Source organism: Salmo salar, chromosome ssa10 (genome assembly GCF_905237065.1).
Source record: "Salmo salar chromosome ssa10, Ssal_v3.1, whole genome shotgun sequence".
Lineage (NCBI taxonomy): Eukaryota > Metazoa > Chordata > Actinopteri > Salmoniformes > Salmonidae > Salmo > Salmo salar.
In genome coordinates, this window is record NC_059451.1 from 88,319,540 (window position 1) to 88,343,752 (window position 24,213).

Below are 24,213 nucleotides of genomic sequence, written 5' to 3' on the forward strand. Positions count from 1 at the left end.
TAAGAATGGGAGAATCTCTTCAAATACAGGTGTGCCAAGCGTGTAGCGTCATACTCAAGGCTGTAATTGCTGCCAAAAGTGCTTCAACAAAATAACGGGTCTGAATAGTTATGTAAATGTAATATTTCTGTTTTGCTAACATTTAAAAAAAAAAAAACGGTTTTTTCTTTGTCATTATGGGGTATTGTGTGTAAATGAAGAAAAAACCCCCGATTTAATCAATTTTAGAATAAGGCTGTAATGTAACAAAATGTGAAAAAAGTCAAGGGGTCTGAATACTTTCCGAATGCACTGTACATCTGTAACATGCATTTCCACCCCACATAACTAATAATGCAATGGTTTCAGTCACTTGTTGATTCGTTTTTTGGAACACCACTGTCTGCACATTTGAGATTCTAAATTCCCTGTACATCATAAAAACACAATTGCTGGAACAGAAGAGAATTTAAAAAACATGTTGAAATTAAGCAAAGGTTTAAAAATAAAACACTTAATTGTAAAGTGTGCAATGTGTGCCAGGTCAATGAATAACTAACTAGTATTTGCAAGCGATTTTGCAGAATGTGAACATTTTCCTAAAGCGTTTCCTTTCACCTTTTCTATATGTACTATACATGTATAAATGTTGTTGACCGTTTTCTGAAGTAGCCAATTCAACACTGTCTTCTGAGTACAATTGTTTTTATGATTTTGAATATTCTTGTTCATTTGTGTGTTTAAATGAGTGATAACATGTTGATTATTCTACATTAACTAATGGTGAACTGGTTCAATGAGTCATGTTTTATACAAATGTGCCAAATAAACTCGAACCTGACTACCCTTTTTTTATAGTAATTTAAATCAGTTTTCAGCAATGATCAGTCTTCGTGATAGTTCCTTGCAACAATCTAAGCAAGTATCAGCCACATGTTCATACCAAAGTGAAGAAACGCACCCTTATTCACATATACATACATACAGCACTTCTTACCACACTTATAGTGCAGTGTTTGTTCATTTAGCAAAGCAGGACGACGGGAAGCTGGCGCCCCTAATGGGGTATTCGCACATTATTCGCATGTGGAAAGCAATGCCGAGACAAACGGAGGAGGAATGAGGGAGAAGAGGTCTAAGAGAGTGAGGGAAAAGGAACGTGAGCTTGAATCGGATAAAAATTGTGGAAAAAATGGAGATGGTTTGTCAAAGAAGAATGGTAGAAAGTGTAAGCAGAGGGATCTGAAGTCAGGAGGAGAAATGGAAGTGAATGACGGTAAAGTATCGGAGGTGGTAGGTGCGGTAAACTCATCGGAGATCGAGGTATGCACAGAGGATCAGGATGAAGAAGAGTCTGTGACAGGGTTGAAGTTTATGGAGAAAGTGGATTCTTGCCTTTTGGCTGATTCATTTGTGGTTTCACTGTGGGTGAAAAAGGAGGTGGGTCATATGGAATCGGTGAGGGTATCTAGAAGTGGTCTAGGGATCATTGTTTGTGTTTCTGTTGGGCAGAGGAAGAATGCGCTTAAAGTAAAACAAATGGGGTTAAGTAAGAAAAAGGCACCAATGAAATGCGTGATAACTGGGGTAACAGCATTTATAGCAATGGTTATTAATTGTACTGCAGGGATGGATCGGAAGTCTCAGGAAATTGAGTTTGTGGTGGCAGATGCAGAGATGTATTTGGGTGTGCAGGACTTGACAGCAGCAGAGGTACAGGATGTGTTGAGTGGTGATGTCCAATCCCTTTAGGGTGATGGCATGAGGTTGGAATAAATACATTTAATTAGTGGATTAGGGGGGTGTTCATTTATTTTATATAATTTTGAAATTAGTGAGTATAGTGTTAGATGGTAGGGTATTTATTTAGTACATTTTTCTATTTCAAGTAAAGTATAAGGGAGTTGCAACACATCGGATGCCAACCGCCGTTAAACCCCATAAAGAAGAAGTGCAATCTCCATCCCATCCAGCAGGCATGGCTAGATAGCTAATGTCGTAGCCTGGCGTAGAGGCGTCTCTGTTGCTGCTGAATGATGATGGTTAAGCTATCTGAACGTCAGTGTTCTGCGGCTGTGAAGTTATTGTTTTTGATTGAGACCAAGCCAGCTACCAATCTCACTAGCCAATACCATACAATATGATATTAAATTATTCAGGCTGGCAAATTAAAGGTGAGTATATCTTTCAACCAGGTAAAATGATAACGTTAGCTATGATAGCAGAATACTTGCAAGCTAGCTTATGTGTGTTAGCTAGCTAGCTGCGTTTCACGCGACGAGAGAAACATTGATATGTTGACACTGTCGGCTACTATGGGCTAGATAACTAGTTATCTAATAGCGGGCTAGCTAGCCAATGGAATGTATTTTATCGAAATGCTTCATTTGTTAGTTAGTTGACTGGCAACCGTGAGCTGTGCAGCTTCGCAAACAGCGTATTGTTGGGAACTTCAGTGCGTTTTAGCAAACGCAGCTGTGGTAGCGGTATGCTATGTAGATAATATAATCACAACAATAATATCTAATTTAGCAGACCCTTTTATTAAAAACGACTTAAGTCATACGTGCATACATTTTCTGGATGGTCCCGAGAATCAAGCCCACTACCCTGTCCCCTTACGAAAAATATTGCTGCTGGAGTGAAGTATAATTAGTGATGGGGAGTCGACTCAAATCGATTCCTTACCCGTCGAATCACGGTGTCGACTCCTAAGATTCAGTATTTTTTTGCAACGGAGGAAACTATTTTCTGTAGCCTACTTCAAGAACACAAAGTATTGCGTATTTCACAGCAAAGAAAGACCGGGCTAGGGGGGAGAGAGATGGGAAGGTCACAGCCAGGCATAGGTAGGCATATCGGCCACCAGGCAGACAGTCAGAACCGTGCATCGGTAATCAAAAATATGTAGTCTATCGCAATGCTGTATTTCGCAATTTCTGGTATTTTAATGACTCGCGCAAATTCAGTAAAGTAGGGGCTATTAATGAGTATGCTGAGTTATTCTACACACAAGACCGAATAAAACAATTCGTTGAGTTAATAAAGCTGCATACAAACATGATCTCTTTTTTGCTTTCTTGAGTAACTCCAAAATGCAGGTGTTTCAGCCTAGCCAGCCAGCGGAAAATAAGGAGCGTAAGGGTGGTCATGTACTCTAGTTGCGCCGTGATTGGCTCAGTGTTCTCACTCATGGGGACAGTGCAAAATCTATGGGGAGAGCTAGAAAATTCAAGCCCCTTGGGTGCTGCCAAATAGTTACATTAGAAGTGCCCATCCAAGAAGGCTCAAGGTAATTGGCCACAGGTAAAGTGACGTCATCACGTTATCTACAGTAGCTTTGATTGTCAACATCACGCTTTCAAAATATTAGCTAGCAAGCTAGCAGTCATTATCATGAATCAAGTCGACAATCTACTGAAAAATCCTTTACAATCCTTGTCATATGAAGATAAATAATTAAGAGGAATTATAGATAAAACGTATCGGTGCTCATCGGCCATTGGACATAAACATTACACAAGTTGGAAATTGCAAATTCAACAATGAGTAGTTTGGAAGGAATCAGTGGCTAACTGCAAGCATAGCAAAGCAATCACTAGCCTGCTATTCAGTGGAGTGGGTGTGGTCCCAAGTCTCAGTTTAAGGGTCTCTTTTCCAAGATTAAAAGGATAAATATTCAACATTGACCATGCTGTCAATCCAGCATGCTGCGCTCAAAACAACTGGAAACCACGAACTGGGAAATCTGATTTTAGTGAGTTCAAAACAACTGGGAACCCAGAAAAAAAAAGAGCTCCGACTGGGAAAATAAGTTTTGAATGGTCATCCAACTAGGAATTGCAAGTCAGGAACTCTGGCCTCTTTCTAGAGCTCCATCATCATGATTCGACCTTGTTTTTTTCAGAGTTCCCAGTTGTTTTGAAAGCACAATAAATCTAGAGAATGCCGACTTTGACCAAGTTTGATGACAAAATTTGCCCACGGAGGACCTCCACGCCACCTTCCTGTTCAAGTGAGCACATCACAACAAGGTGAGTCCAAAAATGCCTTGTATGCTGCTGCATAAATTATGTAATATGCCCGGGAGATATGTATACTGTCTGTAGATAAGAAAGTAATACTAAGTGTATGTTGTGTAGTAAGCTGTTAGTAGCCCATGTGCATCACCTTAATCATTTTGTCACATAACCTGTTTTAGAGAAATGTAATCATTGAATATTGTAAGAGCTTTCATTGTCTGCTTATATGCCCCTTTATTTTTTCCTACGGTTCTGAGTTGGTGTACAGGGAGAATACTGTAAGAACGGCCCATGTTCTGAATTCTGTCGCTGTACATTTCAAAAGTGCTGAACAAATAGTTATATTGACTCCGTCCTAGCTCGCTCATTAATGTCTTAATCTAAATTACGTTTCGCCTCTTATCCGCTCGTCAACAGCCAGCCAGGGTTTTGTTAAATAAGTTATAGGCAATACTTTTTATTTCACATTTAGGCTTAATAAAAATGATGCTTTGGCTATGTTCAACTTCAATTTACTGGCACTATGAAGAATAGCAGCCACACTCATTGTTAGACTAATATATACTTTTGGTGAATTTACAAGGCATTGCTAGATACAGATTACAAAAATAAAGCCTATGCGCACGGGTTCTGACTGTCTCTCTACCTGCCCCGATCCTCTCTCCCTCGCCTGCTCCTCTTTCTCTTCGCTGTGAAAAAACGCTAGTGTGTTTTGGTCTTTGGTCTGTTGTGTAGAATAGCTCAGCCTACTAATTGATAGCCCCTACTTTAGTGACATTGCAAGCCAAGAAATGGCAAAATACAGCATTGCGATAGCCTACGTCTTTTGATTACCGATGCACAGTTCTGTCTGCCGACATGCCTACCTACAGTATGCTTGGCTGTGCCCCTCCCATCGCAATTTAAATTTAAGGGGCTTTATTGGCATAGGAAACATATGTTTATGTTGCCAAAGCAAGTGAAATGGATAATAAACAATATAAATGAACAGTTAACATTACACTCACAAACGTTCCAAAGGAATAGACATTTCAAATGTTACTTTGTCTGTATACAGTGTTGTAACGATGTGCAAATAAAGTAATTTTGGTTCAGTCAGTGGTCAGGTATTCTGCCACTGTGTACTCTCTGTTTAGGGCCAAATAGCATTCTAGTTTGTGCATTTTTTTATTATTTTTTTGTAGCTCGCTCGCTTGCTCTTTGCTGTGAAAGACGCAAGAGTTTGTTTTCTTCAAGTAGTCTACGGAGAATAGTTTCCGCCGTTGCAAAAATACAAATTCTTAAGAGTCGGATTCGATTCCGCTATCTTGACATCCAGAAATGGGAGTCGACGGGCAAGGAATAGAGGAATCTATTATTTTGGAGTCGACTCCCCACCACTACTCACAGGACCTGTGCGTTTGCAGAAAAACAGTAGGTTTTTAGGGATGGGATAAACAATTTAGTCCAAAACTAACAAAACACCACAAAATATTGTCACAGTTCCCTGTGGCTCAGTTGGTAGAGCATGGTGTTTGCGACGCCAGCATGGTGTGTGCAACGCCAGGGTTGTGGGCTCGATTCCCACGGGGGACCAGTACAACAATTATTTTTTATTTTTTAAATAATAAAAAAATGCATGAAATGAAATGTATGCATTCACTACTGTAAGTCGCTCTGGATAAGAGCGTCTGCTAAATGACTAAAATGTAAATGTCATATATTCACAAACTCTACCAAATGTTTTCGGCTGGGAAGCATGCGGACGCCTCAACTCTCCACCTGATCAAAGAACATGAAATCACGCTTCTGATTAAAAGCCTACTGAGGCATGGAATGCAATAGTTCGAACATGTCGACCATGTCCTTTTGTGTATAACATTACATTTGTAGGCTACACCAGACAAAGGCATTCATCACCGATCAAGGAGGGCAAAGCAGCAGCTGAGTACTGAGCACCAGCTACGTAGGCAGCGGATTGGGCAGCAGCTACGGGAAAAAAATATCCTGCACATGCACAGAGATCTTTCTCTTTAGCCAGGCAAATTGAGTTTCCAGAAAATACGGAACCGCAGCCACTCCATTTATAGTTTTGTTTATATATTAGTTTTTATTTCTATTAGTTTCAGTTTAGTTTTCAGATCCATTTTACTTGTTTTTATTTAATGTTTTAGAAAAACATTTCTATTTCGTTTTTATATTATTTAGTTTCAGTTTTCGTGTTAGGAACAGAAAGTAGCCTATGTGTGGGAGGCTAGGAGACATTTGTGTTGTATATGTTTTGGGATGTAACTTCTAACAACTTGAAAACATGACTCTTGTCCCAGTTCATTTGCAAAATAAAGTTTTGACCCACATGGTTCTGATTCATCTTTATTTTTGAGGAAAATTGTTCCAAGAGGGGATGACGTACCCAGAGGTTTGATGTTGTTTTCTCATGTCAGCTCATGTTAACACGTGGCTCTAGTCTAATCTGACTTAATGGACCACACACACACCACACCGACTGTTGATCTGCCGTTTGTTCGGCACGGTGTGTTTTAGGGACCACTCACTGGTGGATGTCTGACTAATTACGTTTGGCACTCAGTTCAGATGTGCTAAGTACTCTCGGGACGACTAATGCTACCAGTGTGTCCAAGCCTTTACAGCCCTATTTTTAACCCAGCAGACTGTTCCCAGCCGGAGCCTGAACTAGTTTGGGTCTCAGAAAGCCCCATCTGGTGTGCACAATGGGAGGGAGCGAGCTGTCCATATATTCCAGGAAAAGACTGCCTTAGTGGTATAATGTCTTTGGAAGGGTCTATACCTCAGGATGCCGAAGGGAAATTAAACCCCACCTGTCCAGGGTCTGTGATTTAGAGGGTGGGGTTTTAAGGCTCCTGACCTATGCCAATGATGAGGGATTTTTTTTCCCCCTTAGGGCCAAGCCTTTGTGGCTGAGTTTTGGCATTTCCCCGGATTTCCTTGCAAGAGTGGAAGTCAATTACGTCAAAAGAGCGTTACCAATGCTTAGAGGTCCGTTTAACCACCCCATTCCGATTTTATGTCGCCTTGTAACTACTGAAATTACATTGTACAATAGTTTACCCTTCCAAAACTAGGCTACATAGAATCTAAGTATACTGAATAAAAATGCAACATGCAACAATTTCAAAGATTTTACTGAGTTAGTTCATATAAGGAGATCAGTCATTTGAAATAAATAAAGCCCTAGTCTATGGATTTCACATGACTGGGCAGGAGTGCAGCCATGGTTGGGCCTGGGAGGGCATAGGACCACCCACTGGGGAGCCAGGCCCAGCCAATCAGAATGAGTTTTTTTTCTCCACAAAAGGGCTTTATTACAGACAGAAATTCTCCCTCCCCTCAGACGATCCCGCAGGTGAAGACGCCGGATGTGGAGGTTCTGGGCTGGCGTGGTTGCACGTGGTCTGTGGTTGCGAGGCAGGTTGGGTGTACTGCTAAAATGATGTTGGAGGCAGCTTATGGTAGAGAAATTAACATTCAATTTTCTGGGAACAGCTCTGGTGGACGTTCTTGCAGTTAGCAGAACAATTGCACGCTCCCTCAACTTGAGACATCTGTGGCATTGTGTGACAATTGTACATTTTAGAGTGGCCTTTTATTGTTCCCAGCACAAGGTGTACCTGTGTAATGACAATGCTGTTTAATCAGCTTCTTGACATGCCACACCTGTCAGGTGGATGGATTATTTTGGCAAAGGAAAAATGCTCACCAACAGGGATGTTAACAAATTTGTGCCCAAAATTTGAGAGAAATAAGTGTTTTTGTGAGTATGGACAATTTCTGGGATCTTTTATGTCAGCTCATGAAACATGAGACCAACACTTTACATGTTGTGTTTTATATTTTTGTTCAGTATTGATTGATTTGATTGGGGAATGGAAAGCATGAAGTTGCTGAAGCATATGTGTGCATTAGATTTTATTATGTCCTGTTAATATGACAATGTGTCTTCCATTTCATTCCAGGTATTTGAGGAAAAGATCTGCAGGGGAACTCTCTAGACTACACAACCACCGTCCTCATCTGCCTCTGTGGATCTCCTCTGTGTGTGAAAATGGATCCCTGATAGTTGCCTGGCTGAAGGATCAACACACTGGACTTTAAAGATGGAGAGGAAACGCAGAAAGAAATGAAAGATGCTCAGGCCGTGTGCAAGAAGGGCACCGATGAGCGCTGGACATGAACTATGTTGTTGATGATTGCCATAGCCATATTTTTGTCTTGTCATATGTTAAAAAAATCTCCCCTGGCTGCTAGGAGACCTGCTCTGGGCTTGGAGGGATACAGACTATTTCTAGTGAACAGAAAAGGAAAGCTTGGACCATGACCCTGGTGCCTATATGTTTCTCCATACTAGTGATTCTGCTATGTGGCAGGTTCATTCTAGCGGGGATAGAGGAAGGGGATGAGGCTGCATCCTCCATCTACCCTTCCAACCCTGATGAGACCCATAGTTCCAACTGCTCAAGTCTCACTGTGAAACTGAAGTTTTCCACCAAAGTAGTCGAACATGGTAAGCTATGTTACTGTAGTTTACATACTAGAACACCAATGCCAGGCAGCTAATACTGAGGGCTGCCTCTTGGCTACTACTATGGAACTTCTGAAAAATCTTGAGTGACATACAAGGTCCTTAGTCCATACTCGCCATTCCCTAACAACACCTTGTCTTGTCATTATTTGGGTCAAAGCCAGATCATGTTTGTGAGATATATTCAGGCCACATTCTCTTTACGGTGATTGCCATTTACGACATGTAAGTCAAGTTTATCTTTCTGTTTTATGGTGTTTGTTCAATGAATTGTCACTCATTGACCACAGACTGATATCACAACGTGCACATGGCAGGACTATCACTGTCAAGCTTCTCTACTCTCTGGCTGGAGGTTCCCACATGGCTTGGCAGACTTTATCCCAGGGTTATTCAACTCATAGCCTCAACGTCTGGAGCCTGCTGGTTTTCTGTTCTATCTGATAATTTATTGCGTCCACTAAATCAGTTCCTGATTAGAGGGGAATAAAAAAAAAAAAAGCAGTGGAACTGGCTTCGAGATCCGGAGGTCATGTTTACACTTGACACTTACATGCGACTTCTTCAATCAGAATCGAAGATCGCATTGAAAAGACTGGTCTAGACGCACAAGTCGATTTGTGGTCGGATTGTGTACAGATCTTGCGGATTTCTCCTTAGTCCGGATGCAATCAGGCTACCGAAAGCTCGTACAGTGGGCGACGTCATCAGCACTACTCCCACAAGTCTCAAAGGTGTGTTTTGGGACCAAGCGGCACCTTTTAATTATAACTTGGAGGAAATATTTTCCTAGTGTGTGATGAACGTGTTTGCTGGACTCATAAATGCTAGTCGTCTAGCTAATATTTAGAAAAATATTGTTTGGCTGGAGTTATGCTAACCTGTTTGCAATCCCTTTAGCCTTGCTTGCTGGCTTGCTTGCTGGCTTGCTTGCTAGCTGGCTGGCTGGCTGGCTGGCTGGCTTGCTGGCTGGCTTGCTAGCCGGCTGGCTTGCTAGCCGGCTGGCTTGCTAGCCGGCTAGCATGCTAGCTGGCTAGCATGCTTGCTGGCTAGCTACAGTAGTTAGCTACAGTAGTTAGCTACTGCCATCAGTTGTTGTGGTATTGTCATATTTCACCTATTCCACCGTTTGTAGAATGCATGCTGCTATTTGAATATGGCGCCGGTAGACTCATTTAAATGTAGGTGTAGATGCATGACATGTTCGGAATTCCATGGTCAGAATACTAAAGCTGCATGAACTGTCAAGTCTAGACACGGCCAGAGTTGAGTTTGAGGGCTTTAGCTAAACTGTTGTTGGATCCTTCATTGTTCGGTGGAGTATTCATTGGCTGTTGTCCCAGAGCGTACATACCACACTCCTTCCACTTAAATGTGCAGTGCTTGAGTCAGGGTAGTCTGTCTGGGGTGCATGTCTGTGCAGCCCTGCTGGCTGAGCACCATGCCTGAATATAACATGGTATTTATATTCCGCAGGCCTATTTTTCAATGAATTCCTACTGACCCAATGAGAGCAGTGCATTGTGAAGCAGGGCGAGGGGTCATCATGACAGAGTGGTTGGGCTAAGTGGTCAAGATCATGTGACGGGCCTTGTGCAGAGTTAATAAAGAATTGGCTTGTAGTTTTGTCTCTGCCAACACATTCGTACTAAATTCATGAAAGTTAAGCTGCATTGGTACCACGCCCCAGGGGTCTGTGCAATTGTACAATGGCACAATGTAGCTAACTGAAAGTTATTCAGTATGATTTCATTCTAGATCTCCTTTTGTCATCCATTGCTGTTCTTATGGGCTTTTATTTCACTGTTTTGGTTATTTTCGTTTGCTCAATGGTTAGTGTTAATTCTCAAGAACTGTGTAGTCGTCTAGTTAGATGTTATTGAAGTTGTTTGTCAGTCAAACGTAATGGGGCTTTATATTTCCCTATTGCAATTAAGTGACAGCAGAGGAACTGCTAGTATAACGCTGCACTATTGTGTCCTTTAATCCAAGGGAAGTGCAGACTTGAAGGGTATCACTGTACCAGCCCAGAGATGTAACCGGGCAATTTTCTTTCTAGAAACGAGAATATTACAGTGACTGTAATGGCAAACCCTGAGGTTTATGGACAACTTAAACCAATGGAGTAATTCGTTTTACCTATATCTCTCTCCCCAAATGGCAATGCCACATATAAATCCGTTGACATTGGAATGTCCCACAGCCGAAGCACAACTACCCTGGAGATGTTTAATGATTACCCTGTTCTCTCTTTTTCCAGAGTACATTGTGGCATTTAATGGCTACTTTACAGCCAAGGCACGCAGTCACTTCATCAGTAGTGCTCTGCGGAGCGCCGAGGCCCTGGACTGGGGCATCGTGCTCCGGGAGAACCCAGCCAGTGACTTCCCCAGTGACTTTGAAGTGGTGCAGATCCGCCAGGCCTCTCACAGCAGCCTGCTCACCCTGGAGGACCACCCCTACATAAAGAGGGTCACGCCCCAGCGCAAGGTGTTCCGCACACTCAAGTATATGCCTGACTGTGAGTCTCCATCTCCACTCAGCCCTGCTTTTCTTGTTTTAACTGATCCATATACTTTACGCTTTGTCATATGGACTGTCCCCATATCCCACATGTGTGTCAAGTTGTATAGCTGCCCTCCGGTCCTGTTTTTCTGTGTTTGATCACCCCCCCAAGTCTTTCCCCCTGGTAAACTCACCATGTTATTGTCCCTCACTTGAAACCGTGTCATGAAACTGTTCGATCTCACATGTCCACTCACCAAACTGCTTCCATACACACAGCCTCCTTTCAGTCAGTTGGTGCTTATTTTATCTCTTCTACACAGTAGCTTTAGTTTGGTCAGTGTGCTTTTGTTTCAGTGCTCCAGGCAGTTTCAGTGCTCTGTTCTGTCACTGTGTTTGGACATGTTAGACGTTTAGCAGGGATCATATATCATGCAGCACCTACCTCCTAACCAACAGTGGGGCAGCTCCAGAGCACTGTTTGTGCCCGGGGATTGGTAGAAACTCCTCTCAGGATCTGGGTTGGAATGAGAGTGCTGTGTCTGGGCACATTGGAGCCTCCTCCACCCCAGAGCCCTAAATAGTCCTCCTCCCACCACCTAGTCTGCATCTGTAGTGCATCTCCTGGATCCACTCACCACCACAATGACCATGCTGCACTACAAACCAACACCAGTACCACTAACTGCCACCAATTTAAACATGATTTAATTGAAAGGGGACATTTAAAATGAACTTGATGGAAGGGGAGTGCACTTAAAATCACAGTGCTCTCCTTTCGTGATGTGAGTTGATGAACCTTTTCATCGTTTTCAGTGATGTTTTATTCCATTGACATTAATCAGACTAAAGTTATCTCCACATGTTGACCTCCTGGATCCATTTAGAGGTGGTAATAATTATGAGTAGGCAGTGGCGGTATCATCATCTGTTGGAGTGACTGTAGGAGAATAGAGTGTAATATAATTACACTTCATAGTGGAGACATCAGCAGCTCTGTCAGTGTCACTGAAGACTGTTAGTGCAATAGGGCCATTTCACATGATTCGATCAGTTGTGCTTGTTAGTCACCCACCACCATCTCCTATATCTTGTCTCTGAATATTGTAATGGTCTGGTCACGGAGTGCTGTTTCATTTGGAACCCAATCAAGTTCAACGAGCTCATGTATTCTTCATGATTAACTAAATTCAGTAGCTCGTTAACATGCAGATTATTTTAAATGAGAACAAAAGAGGTTACTTCACTGTATGCAGAATAGAGAGATTTCCTATCACATTGGGGAGCTATCAATTTCTCTCAATATTGTGCAAACACTACCAATGTATGACTGAATGTTTGTTTTTCACTCTTGGCCTTTTTCAGCAACGATTGTTCTTGACGTTTTCCTCTTGTCATCCCTGCCCATCAGCGCCGGACTCCGGGGCACCCTGCAACAACAACACCCGCTGGACCCAGAAGTGGCAGTCGTCCCGGCCGCTGCGCCGGACTAGCCTGTCTCTGGCCTTGGGCTTCTGGCACGCCACGGGCCGCCACTCCAGCCGGAGGCTACTGAGAGCCATCCCTCGACACGTGGCCCAGATACTGCAGGCTGATGTCCTCTGGCAGTTGGGACACACCGGTGAGGACAGACAGCAGGGGACACTGTCTGTCTGGTTAATAACAGGTTGTGTGTAAACAGTTGAATGAGTGTGTTTGTGGTTGTTTACATTAACGTGTCTTGTGTACATCTTGCAGTTGTAGTTTGTGTACATTTATTTGCTGTTTGATTCTAACTGTCCGTATTCTCTGTGTAGGTTCCGGAGTGAAGGTGGCTGTTTTTGACACAGGACTCATCGAAAAACATCCACATTTTAAAAACGTGAAGGAGAGAACCAATTGGACCAATGAAAATACACTTGATGATGGTAAGATCATGGGTACTAAGTTAACCCTCTCCTCTCCTTGTGTTTTAGGAATGTGATCTGTTTCTGTGCTGTGGCCATTGACACTAAGGTTGGTCTCGTCCTTCTCTCTCCAGGGCTGGGACATGGTACTTTTGTGGCAGGGGTCATTGCCAGCATGCGAGAGTGCCAGGGCTTTGCCCCTGACTCTGAGCTTCACATCTTCAGAGTGTTCACCAACAATCAGGTCTCCTACACCTCTTGGTTCCTGGATGCCTTTAACTATGCCATTTTGAAGAAGATTGATGTCTTAAACCTCAGCATCGGCGGTCCAGACTTCATGGACCACCCCTTTGTTGATAAGGTGAATAATAAAGAATCCCAAAAGCATTTAAACTGATTTACTTTTCTAAAAGTTTTTTTTACTGAAAATGTGTGTTTGTGTGTGCCAGGTTTGGGAGCTGACTGCTAACAGAGTGATCATGGTCTCTGCCATTGGGAACGATGGACCACTATATGGGTGTGTTCTGACACCGAGAGGAGGTGTGGTGGCCAAAAGGGCGTAGCGTTGATTATTACAAGATACAGATTCGTTTAAAGGAAAGCCAAGATGAAAATATATGTAAAATAATAATTACAACTCCATATGTATCCTAGCACCCTGAACAATCCAGCGGATCAGATGGATGTGATTGGGGTCCGTGGGATAGATTTTGAGGACAACATTGCCAGGTTCTCCTCACGGGGGATGACTACATGGGTACGTCCCACTAACAGCATAACCTCTCAAATGTTTATCTCAGTGTACTCTTACCTTTCACAGTAATAGTAAACTGAACTCTGTTCCCCAGCTTACCTGTTATCAGTTCCACACTAGACATCTAACCCTGTGATCTGCAGCCCCCGTCTCTGACACTCAGCCATAGAAAACACTGAGATGGAGGAATTGGATGTTTTCGGACCGTATGGCAGCATATGGCACTTCATAGCCTTTTTTTTGTGGGACATATGACAATGTTTGCATTCCTCATTTATATCTCAGTTTACTTACTTACGGCACTGCCTACTCCTGATCATTTGTTTTTCAAATAATATGAGCAAAAGGTATTTTGCTTTGTCTGGGACGCTAAACCAGACAAGATAAAGAGAATATGAATTGGGTGGGTTGAGATTATTAAATATAAAAGCACTAAACCTTAATCTAAAAGTTTCACTTATACAAAAGTTTTGCATGAATCCTAAACGGTTCTCAAGTAGATTACTAAGAAAAGCTTATCCATTGTTTAAAAATGGCCTTTATGCCTTTGTGCAGATTGCCATGTCTCATTAATTGAAAATTAAACCTTTTTCAAACAAGCATTGCAGAGCTGGTTTCAATTTCATCTCCCTGAAAAGATAGAACAAATATTACAACAAATGTATGGTTGAACTCAAATGTGCTGGTTGATAAGAGCTGTATTTATGGAAAATATGTTTTAAAAGCTATTTAAAAAAAAAAAATGATATTGTAAGTTGGGATGGTGGAGTTATGTCTTTTATGGAGTTATCTGCTCAAGATTACAACAAATTGATGACAGCATTACCTGGTAGGGACCTGGTCTGTCCAATATAAAGGATCAACTGGCGGAGGAATACAAATAGGAAAGTGTACCAATTTCATTTGAGGACCAGGATGTTGACAGCTGTGCCATACAGATTGCAAAATAGTTGGGAAGAGATTTTTGATGTACCTATTCCATTGTACAGGGTGTATGAGTTGATATATAAAACAATGTAAGATTCAAGACTTTGTGCTTTTCAGCTAAAATGATTGTACAGAATTCTTGCTACCAACAAAATGTTGAACATTTGGGGCATATCATCGCAGTTCTGCAGATTTTGTTGTGCGGATACAGAATCAATAGATTTGTTTTGGTCTTGCCCTCAGGTAGAATGTTTCTGGTCTCAGGTTCAGGAATGACTGAAAAAGCATTCATCTAAAATTGACCGTAGAAATAGCTTTGTTGGGAGACCTGGTCAGTCATTTACCAATATACTAATACTCTATTTAATTTTAGTCATTTTTTCTCCCCAATTTTGTGATATCCAAATTGGTAGGTAGTCTTGTCCCATTGCTGCAACTCCCGTACGGACTCGGGAGAGGTGAAGGACGAAAGCCAGGCGTCCTCCGAAACACGACCCTGCCGAGCTGCACTGCTTCTTGACACACTGCTCACTTAACCCAGAAGCCAGCCGCACCAATGTGTCGGAGGAAACACCGTACAACTGGTGACCGAGTTCAGCGTGCATGCGCCTGGCCCGCCAAAAGGAGTTGCTAGAGCGTGATGGGACAAGGACATCCCGGTCGGCCTAACCCAGATGACGCTGGACCACTTGTGCACCGCCTCATGGGTCTCCCGGTCACGGCCAGCTGTGACACAGTCTGGGATCGAACACGGGTCTGCAGTACCTTAGACTGCTGCGGTCTAAGTAAAAGTATTTTTCTTCAACTCTCAATTTGTGGATACTATTCGATAGATTCAAATTGTATGCTAAACATCACAGCATAGTTGAAAGATGTATGAAAATCTGAAGAGGGTGGCCAGCAGAGATCGGTGGGATGGGCTGAGGGAAGCTGAGGGTTGGGATGTGGAGTTGCTGGGCGGGGAATAGAATGACGGTCAAAGATAAGTAAGAAAAGAAATAGTGATACGTTTGTTTGAATGACACTAATCTAATGCCTGTATGCCTGAGGCTGATGCCGCGCAAGTGTTTGTACGCGTGTACACATGCATTCACACGTGCACAGGAATTATTTGTATTTTATTATGGTTTTTTTTTCGGGGGGCAAGGTTTTTGATCTTGTGGGAGATTTGTTGACGTGCCCTTAAGCAGGGCGTTGCTTCTGTGGGTCGCTCTGGATGGGAGTCTGTTAGATGACTGAATGTAATGGAAATGTTGAGCGGCTTCGCTGCAAGTGTCTTTTTTTTTTTCTCCCATGTTCCCTCTTCCCCCTATACTCACTATTTATTCAACATGATTCTCTCTGCCTGCTGTTTTAGGAGCTGCCCGGGGGGTATGGCAGAGTGAAGCCTGACATTGTGACCTATGGCTCTGGGGTGAGGGGCTCAGGGATGAAGGAGGGCTGCCGCTCTCTCTCAGGAACCAGCGTAGCATCACCTGTGGTGGCAGGCGCTGTGACCCTACTGGTGAGGTGAGTTCTTAAATTCACCTGTTAAGGTACAGATTGTATGTTCATGTGTGTGTGTGTGTGTATGAAAAAGTCTGTGGCTTGTTCCTTGCCTGGCTGTCTACACCTTTTTCCCCTGGCCCCTCCCTCCCGCATGCTCTTAGCACTCCCCCACTTTCTCCACAACACGCATACACAATATATTATTCATGGTCAAACTTTGCTTTGTGAGAGAGACGTTGTTGCTTTTTGTCTGTGAGCAGAATAACTTCAGAACATACTCTAACAAGGAGTGGCTGCTGCATTCCCTACCAGAGGCATTATTCGTTTCTGCTGAAACATGGCTAATGGTGAACATTCTTCTATAGTCTGCCAGCAGTTCACTCTCAATTTATTTGGTTCAATAATTACCATTACAACACATCTCAATGGGTCGTCATACATCTTGTGTCTGTAAACATTATGCTACAGTCTGATGTATAGGCCTAGTAGCATTAAAGCATTTGATAAGTTAGTCTACTTGTCCTGCAGTTTCTGAAGGAGGCAGTTTCTGAAGGAGACACCTTACTCAGCAGTATTTCTTTAAGAGACCATGAACACCTCATTCGCAGTGTTAGTGACAGACTAAGTGTTATCGGCTGAATTGCAACAATTGTTTTCAGGTTCAAGATGCAGTTAAAATTTAACAGAAAGACTGTGTCAGTGGTCTGATGATGCTGTTTTTTCCTGTGGACCGTTTGGGATAAATGAAATCGATAGATATCCTTCGCTTCAAAACAACAAGGACACAGACATTTAGCAGTATCAATCTACTTTCCATCCAGGGAAGGAGCTGACACACTTTCACTTTTATCTCAACTTATGGTTGTCTCTTAAGATCCAGACTGAGTTTAATTCTCACGTCTCTTACAAATGGGTTTATTGCACCTCCATCTCTCCTTCTGTCTGTTTCTAAAACCTCATCCCTCTCTTTCTCATAGCAAGCTGTTGAGTCCGATGGAAGCTCTGCTTTTTATTCCTCATCTTTATTGATCATTGAAACATAATGCAAAGTTAATGTAATAGTTGTTAATAACCCAGCTGTGTCCCTCCTACAGCACGGTGTTGAACAGGGAGCTGGTGAACCCAGCCAGTATGAAGCAGGCTCTGATCTCCTCAGCACGGAGGCTTCCTGGAGTCAACATGTTTGAACAGGGCCATGGAAAACTGGACCTCATCAGAGCCTACCAGATCCTCAACAGCTACAAACCCCAGGCCAGGTACTGCACACACACTGCACACTCATCATACACTTTGTTTTACATAGTATTCACTTTGTTATATGTTCACTCTTTTAACTTCTTGAAAGGTTCTAGCAATGTCCAGCGGTCCACTTTCATAACTCTGACCTGATCATGTTGATTTTGTTTGTCTTTAGTCTCAGTCCCAGCTACATCGACCTGACTGAGTGTCCCTACATGTGGCCTTACTGCTCCCAGCCCATCTACTACGGTGGCATGCCCACCATCGTCAACGTCACCATCCTCAATGGCATGGGTGTGACTGGCAGGATTTTGGACAAGGTTTATTTTGTATTGAAGGCTTTAGGTCGCATGTCAAAACATAAATAATATAAATTGATCTGACATGCTGTGTTATTTTTGTGTCATCCTCCCATTTGTTGACATTCTCCTTTCTTGTGCTCTCCAGCCCATCTGGCAGCCTTACCTACCACAGAATGGTGACCACATTGATGTGGCAGTCTCCTATTCGCCAGTCCTCTGGCCCTGGGCTGGATACCTGGCAGTCTCCATCTCTGTCGCCAAGAAATCTGCATCATGGGAGCGGATTGCCCAGGGTCATGTGATGGTGACCGTGTCTTCGCCTGTTGGGAATAATGTGAGTAATAACCAGGATATGTTTTGCATAGTTACCATATCTCACCATTCACTTTTTTATTTTTATGTTATTTCTGTAATCTCACACTGCCATCCTCTAATGTAGATTTATAACCAGAGAGCACAATATTTAGATCCTAACTGTTAGGGTTAGTTAGCAAGCTACCTACTAGCAAAGTAGCTTGCTGTATCCTGGGTCAATGGTTCAATGTTCTGACCCTCATTGTTGTCTAATTCCTCAGTCTGAGGTGGATGGGGAGATGACCTCTACGGTTAAATTGCCAGTCAAGGTGAAGATAGTGGCCACTCCTCCTCGTAGTAAGAGGGTTCTGTGGGACCAGTACCACAACCTGCGCTATCCGCCTGGCTACTTCCCTCGAGATAACCTGCGCATGAAGAATGACCCACTGGACTGGTGAGTTCTTTGGACAGCTATTTAGCTCTGTATCACTGTTTAGTTTTAAGAGAGAAGATTAGGCTGTTTGGGGTCATTGCAGTGCAATTCTTAAAACGTGCCTATAGAGGGTGCCATTTCAGAGCAAGCCAGACCTTTTTCCCCTTTACAATCATTGCTTTTTTTTGTGATTGGTGTCTTGATATTGGCTTTGTCTGAATAATTTGTAGGAATGGAGATCACATTCACACCAACTTCAGGGACATGTACCAGCACCTGAGGACTATGGGTTATTTTGTGGAGGTTCTGGGTGCACCCATCACCTGCTTTGATGCTAGTCAATATGGTGAGAATGTTTGAAATCTTTGTCAGTTGATTGTGATCTAACATATTTTAGAGCGGGATATGGGGGAGCAGCAAATGAATGAATGGCTTATCATGCTGTCATTGCTTACAGCAATAGTTCCAGTGCCTCCGCATGCATAGCAGAGCTTGTTTTTCTGTATCTGGTCTCGGGCTGACATTTCCTGTGTGTGTTTAGGGACATTGATGATGGTGGACAGTGAAGAGGAGTACTTTCCAGAGGAGATAACCAAGCTGCGGCGAGACATTGATAAGGGACTGTCTCTCATCGTCTTCAGTGACTGGTACAACATTTCTGTCATGAGGAAAGTCAAGTTCTACGATGAAAACACCAGGTAGGTATTATAACCCCACTTTGTATCTTCTCTGAATCTCTCTCCTAAAGACCTCATTAAAACATCAAAGGACAGACAGGGCGTCAAGCCTCAGCATAGCCTGTGTCAATAGGGGATGGCGGTAGCTTCGAGATTAGAAGAGTGGGACATCAACCAGAGGGTTGCCGGTTCGAATGCCAGTGCTGATGGGGTGTAAAATCAGGCACGAGAAAGCCGTCAATCTCAGGAGTCACCTAATGCCGAGGAACTAAACCAGGCGTCCATTTCCTTAATGCACACAGTTTTTGCTTAATAAAAATGTTAGACTACCACACTATTGTGATTTAGTAGGACCAGTATAAAGATAAGAAATCCATCGCAGATCTGACTTGCAAAGACTAGGCTGCCTTATCATATACCCCAGATTTCTCGCTTCAGAGCTATGTCTATGGTAACCTCATAAACAATTAATTTAGACGCAGCGTTTATTTGAAACAGGTGTTTATTTGCTGAAATGTATGCCGATGCCCAGCATATTAGCATAGACATGACGTCAGTCAAAACAAGACATGGTATCAATAACGAGACGAGCTGAAATGAGCCATCTACGATTCCCCCATGGCAGCTTCTTGTCATTGTTGCTAGCTATCTGACCATCTAGAATTATAGCAACACACTGCCCCATCGATACGTGCACATCGTTTTCGTGACGTCAGCTAACCCATCTGTTTTAGAATTGGCCTTTCATTTGTATCCCTTCTCATGGGTTGAATATGTTCTCCTCAGGCAATGGTGGATGCCAGACACAGGGGGCGCCAACGTGCCAGCTCTGAATGATCTGATCTCTGTATGGGGGATGGCCTTCAGTGATGGGCTCTATGAGGGAGACTTCACCATGGCAGACCACGACAGTAAGAACACACGCGCTCACACACCCTCATTCACTCGCTGTGTCACTCATTTGTGGATAAATCTAGAAAATGAATCAAGGTGAGATGGATTAATAAATGTTATATTATTTAGTGTAATGTTTAAACTCATCTGTCTCCTCAGTGTACTATGCATCAGGCTGCAGTATTGCAAAGTTTCCAGAAGATGGGATTGTGATTGCCATGACCCTAAAGGATCAAGGTATTGCAAACACCCACTTCCACCTGACAGCTGTTACCATGGAAATGTTGCTGTATATTCTTGTTTCTCTCCTTTCTCTTGTCTTTCTCACATATCCCCCCCCCTTTCTTTTTCTTCCTAAGGGCTGGAAGTCTTGAAGCAGGAGACTGCGATTGTGGAGGGTGTTCCCATACTGGGAATGTACCAAACACCGTCTGAAGGGGGAGGTCGGATAGCCCTTTACGGAGACTCAAACTGTATAGATGACAGTCACAGGCAGAAAGGTAGAGACCCCACCTGCATTTTCAGATATCTAAAACCATATCTGAGAAACTGTCAGTTATTGAAAATGTAAAGATTTAAACTTATCTGAAATGATCAGTTGGTGTGGTTTTGACCGTTGTCTCCCTCCCCCATAGATTGTTTCTGGCTACTGGATGCTCTCCTGCAGTACACCTCCTACAGCTTGACACCTCCCAGTCTCACCCACTCCAAAAGCAGGGTGGCTCCTCCCCCTGGCTCCGACCGCCCCCAGCCAGAGAGACTGGAGGGTAAGACAAAGCCTTCAAACATATCCAGCTCAGCACTTGTTTCAGCTTTACACACTTAGTAGCTATCCACCTCCTCCTCCAGGTAATCATCTATATCGGTATTCAAAGGTATTGGAGGCTCACCTGGGAGACCCAAAGCCACGCCCACTCCCTGCCTGCCCTCACCTGTCATGGTCCAAGCCACAGCCACTTAACGAAACGGCACCCAGGTGTGTGCCGATTCTCTAAGCCATGTAACAATGTCCCTACCCCTGAAGTGTTTTTCCTTTGTTCATTTCCATCCATTTTCTATCAAACATATGGGGAGATTATTTTGAATACACTCAACTGTTAATCTCCTCCATATTGATAAGTAAGTGTCGTAACGTGCATCCATGCCTTTGTTACACAGTAACCTATGGAAGCACCAGAAGCTGCTATCTATTGACATGGACAAAGTGGTGCTGCCCAACATCAGAAACTACAGACCTCAGGTCCGGCCTCTGTCTCCTGGGGAGAGTGGAGCCTGGGACATCCCTGGAGGTGAGAATACATACCGAGTAGCATTATCACCTGCTCAACAGCACATGTTTCAGAGGTACTGTGTTCTGAGTCCGTTTGTAAAACTGTCTGGGCACTGTCCATTTTGACAATGCTAATATGTGTTGCTTCCTGCCTCCAGAGTTACTAAGTGACCGCTGACACCCATGTCATCTCCCCAGGTATAATGCCAGGATGCTACAACCAGGAAGTGGGCCAGACCATCCCCATGTTTGCCTTCCTGGGAGCCATGGTTGTGCTGTCCTTCTTTGTGGTGCAGCTCACCAAATCCAAAAGCAAGCCCAAACGACGGAAACCCAGAGTCAAACGTCCAATTTACTTTCAACAGCAGCAGCAGCAGCAACAACTGGCACCAACAGGCAAGAACCCCACAGTGTGAGGCTGCCTTTCCAACCACCAGATTATTAAGCCAAAGTACACAAGGCCCTGAACTCTGGAAGACTATTGCTGAGATGTTGAGACCGTGTGTGCTTCTGCCTTTGAGTTGGGGCTGTTGGATGAAGATTCATAGGCAGTTTGTTTGACTTTGAAATATGCAGCCTACAAACCCAGTCAATGTTTTCCACAGGATCCTGCCTCCACTCTTCAAAGGAGCTTTTCTTTCCATTGACCAAATGGAGTTTGATTGAAATGTCTGTCCACTTTTTGTATTTGAATTTGCATCGTCCCCGATTGGCCTCATCTTCCCTGTGTTCTTTTAAAGTCAGATTAACTGGACAATTGATGTACTGATATCCTTATTTAGTACTTTTTGTTCAGGCGATTATGAGTTGCTTAATTGCTTGTCTTGTTTGTTTTAATATTCTGTATAATGAGCTCTGGTGAGGCATTCTCATATCCATCATGATTTAACTGTTAATGGAGTAGCATTGGCAAACTTTTCAAATTAATTATAAAGTGAAAGCCTTGGGTCCCTTGTTTATTTTTGTAATGTTTGTCATTCAGAAAATTAACAGTTGGGAAATCTGTGTTAAACTATGTTGAGGAAAGCTACGACGTGCAAGACCTTAATCTAAACTTATCCGAAGTTTAAGCTTTCAAAGGTGTTCTAATGTCAAAGATGACCCACGCCTCTGTCATCTATATACTGCCCCATCCCAAATGGCATGGGAATGATAGGCAGCATCTGAATTGATTAAATTATATTGTGTTTATCTTTCCCATTCATTTGACATTGAGCCATGTAGCTGGGTGCCTCGATGGATCTACACAACAGATGGGCATGGACCCATCTTCACAATAAACCACTTGAGGTCTGAAAGTGGTTTAAGTGTGCTATCAACATATGTGGCAACTGAAGATCAGTTTCAACAACAGCATCTGAAATGTAATCTTCAGCTAAAACAAGATGAATGGCCTTGTCATGATCTGTCAGCGTGAGTGAGTGGTATACAATCCCTCTTGGTAAAATAGCTGTCTTCCTATGTGGCTACATTCTTGATCAATGATCAAATATTTTACCTCAAAGTCATGGTCAAATAGTTTTCAAAGGACAACTCTTGCATTCATGTACTTTGGTGTTTGAAACTCTAGTGTCCCACACAGCGTCATTGTTATATATGAAAAGTGTGAATGCACCGGTTGGGATTTTCTACAGAGCTGCATTTTGATAAGTGGTTCACATATCAGAATAACTGTGTACAAATGATCTCTGTAGTGTAATCCCATACCAGAGATGCTAAAACTCCCCATCCCACTATAGCCTGCCTCAACTTCCATCAGAGCTGTCTTGAGGATCAGTCGCCTTGTCGCCCATTCAGTCGCGTCCTTGGTTGTGAAGTAGACTAATTCCATTAAAGGTGATGGGGGCTGGGCGGTCCTGCTAAATCCCCAGCTTGATCCACTTTTAATGGGGGAGAATAGCCTGTGAAAATGTCACTGGTCCCTCTCGGATGACAGCCCACAATGGATGCTAATTACCTGGAGAACATGGGAACTGACCCTGTGATCTGTGGTGAATGGATTTTTAAAATCTTGTGGCGTGAAATCACATGCCCTCTTTTCCCTTGGAAGGTTCCCAGCAGCCAGGAAAAGTAGCCAACGATTTCCCCTGCTGACATCTCCGAATATGACAGTCAGCAAATTCATACCTACAGGCTTCACCACCACAGACCTGAAGGGTATTCTACGATTGAAGCTAGATATACTCCGGGTTTTCTAAAGCTAGTCAGCTTCAGTTATCTTCACATTCTAGCTCCGGCTTCATCTGTTCTATGACGGTGGATATTGCTCGTACGACTGCCGCTAACTCTAGCAAGCTTGTAACTGTGCGTGTATGTCGAACGCCGAACTCTTCATTGAGACAATGCTGAAACATCAACCCAGGGGCACTGAGGCAGTGCCGCATTTTCATTATTGCCAAAATGAAAAATTATCTTGCAAATTCAGCAGGCTATGGTGTGAAAAAGGCTATTAGAAGTGCTGCAGTTAACCTTGCTTGAGTTAGTGGCAGCTGCACGATCAATATTCACCTTCGTAGTATGGGTGAAGATCACTAAAGCTTGCTAAATTTATAAAAGCTTGAGTAGATCTAGCTTCAATCGAAGTATACCCCTCTGGATGGCAGGGACCTCGGCCCTAGTGATGTATTGGGCCTTCCGCTCTCCGTACCAACCTCTGGAATCGCTTTGCGGTCATGAGCAGTGCAGTTGCCATAACAAGCGGTGATGCAGCCAGTCAAGATGCTCTCAATGGTGCAGCTGTAGAACTTTGAGGTTCTGAGGGCCCATCCCAAATCTTTTCAGCCTCCTGAGGGGGAAAAGACACTGTCGTGCACTCTTCAAGGATGTGTGGATCATGTTAATTAAGTCCTTATGATATATATACCCACTTATAAATGCCTCATGTGTTACGTCAATGTTTTTAAACAACGTAAATGTATACTGTATAGCCTCAAGACATGGTTAAAATTATACATTTGATATCATGGATGGTCAGTGCTTGCATCCATAGCTCTATGAATTTGA

General features: G+C 43.1%; 1 protein-coding gene across 4 annotated transcripts; it reads left to right on the top strand.

Annotated features, from left to right (window-relative positions):
* The first annotated feature begins 1,585 nt into the window (after positions 1-1,585).
* On the top strand, positions 1,586-22,419 carry LOC106560820 (membrane-bound transcription factor site-1 protease). Of its 4 annotated transcripts, none has more exons than XR_006757021.1 (23): positions 1,586-2,153; positions 3,887-4,013; positions 7,976-8,523; positions 10,802-11,062; positions 12,458-12,712; positions 12,843-12,953; positions 13,067-13,293; positions 13,382-13,449; positions 13,587-13,689; positions 15,971-16,122; positions 17,196-17,357; positions 17,516-17,660; positions 17,788-17,976; positions 18,218-18,390; positions 18,600-18,715; positions 18,911-19,067; positions 19,833-19,957; positions 20,100-20,177; positions 20,300-20,440; positions 20,576-20,707; positions 20,816-20,916; positions 21,099-21,229; positions 21,409-21,520. XR_006757021.1 is itself a non-coding variant. In XM_014124150.2 (23 exons), the coding sequence occupies exons 3-23, from the start codon at positions 8,334-8,336 to the stop codon at positions 21,624-21,626; spliced, it is 3,261 nt and encodes a 1,086-aa protein (XP_013979625.2). In that variant the 5' UTR covers positions 1,827-2,153; positions 3,887-4,013; positions 7,976-8,333; the 3' UTR covers positions 21,627-22,419. The 4 variants fall into 4 exon arrangements, 3 of the variants coding, with proteins under 3 accessions (XP_013979625.2, XP_013979624.2, XP_045544159.1); XM_014124150.2 differs by having other exon boundaries at positions 1,827-2,153; positions 20,790-20,916; positions 21,409-22,419; XM_045688203.1 differs by having other exon boundaries at positions 1,833-2,153; positions 12,458-12,667; positions 20,790-20,916; positions 21,409-22,419.
* Positions 22,420-24,213: the final 1,794 nt, after the last annotated feature.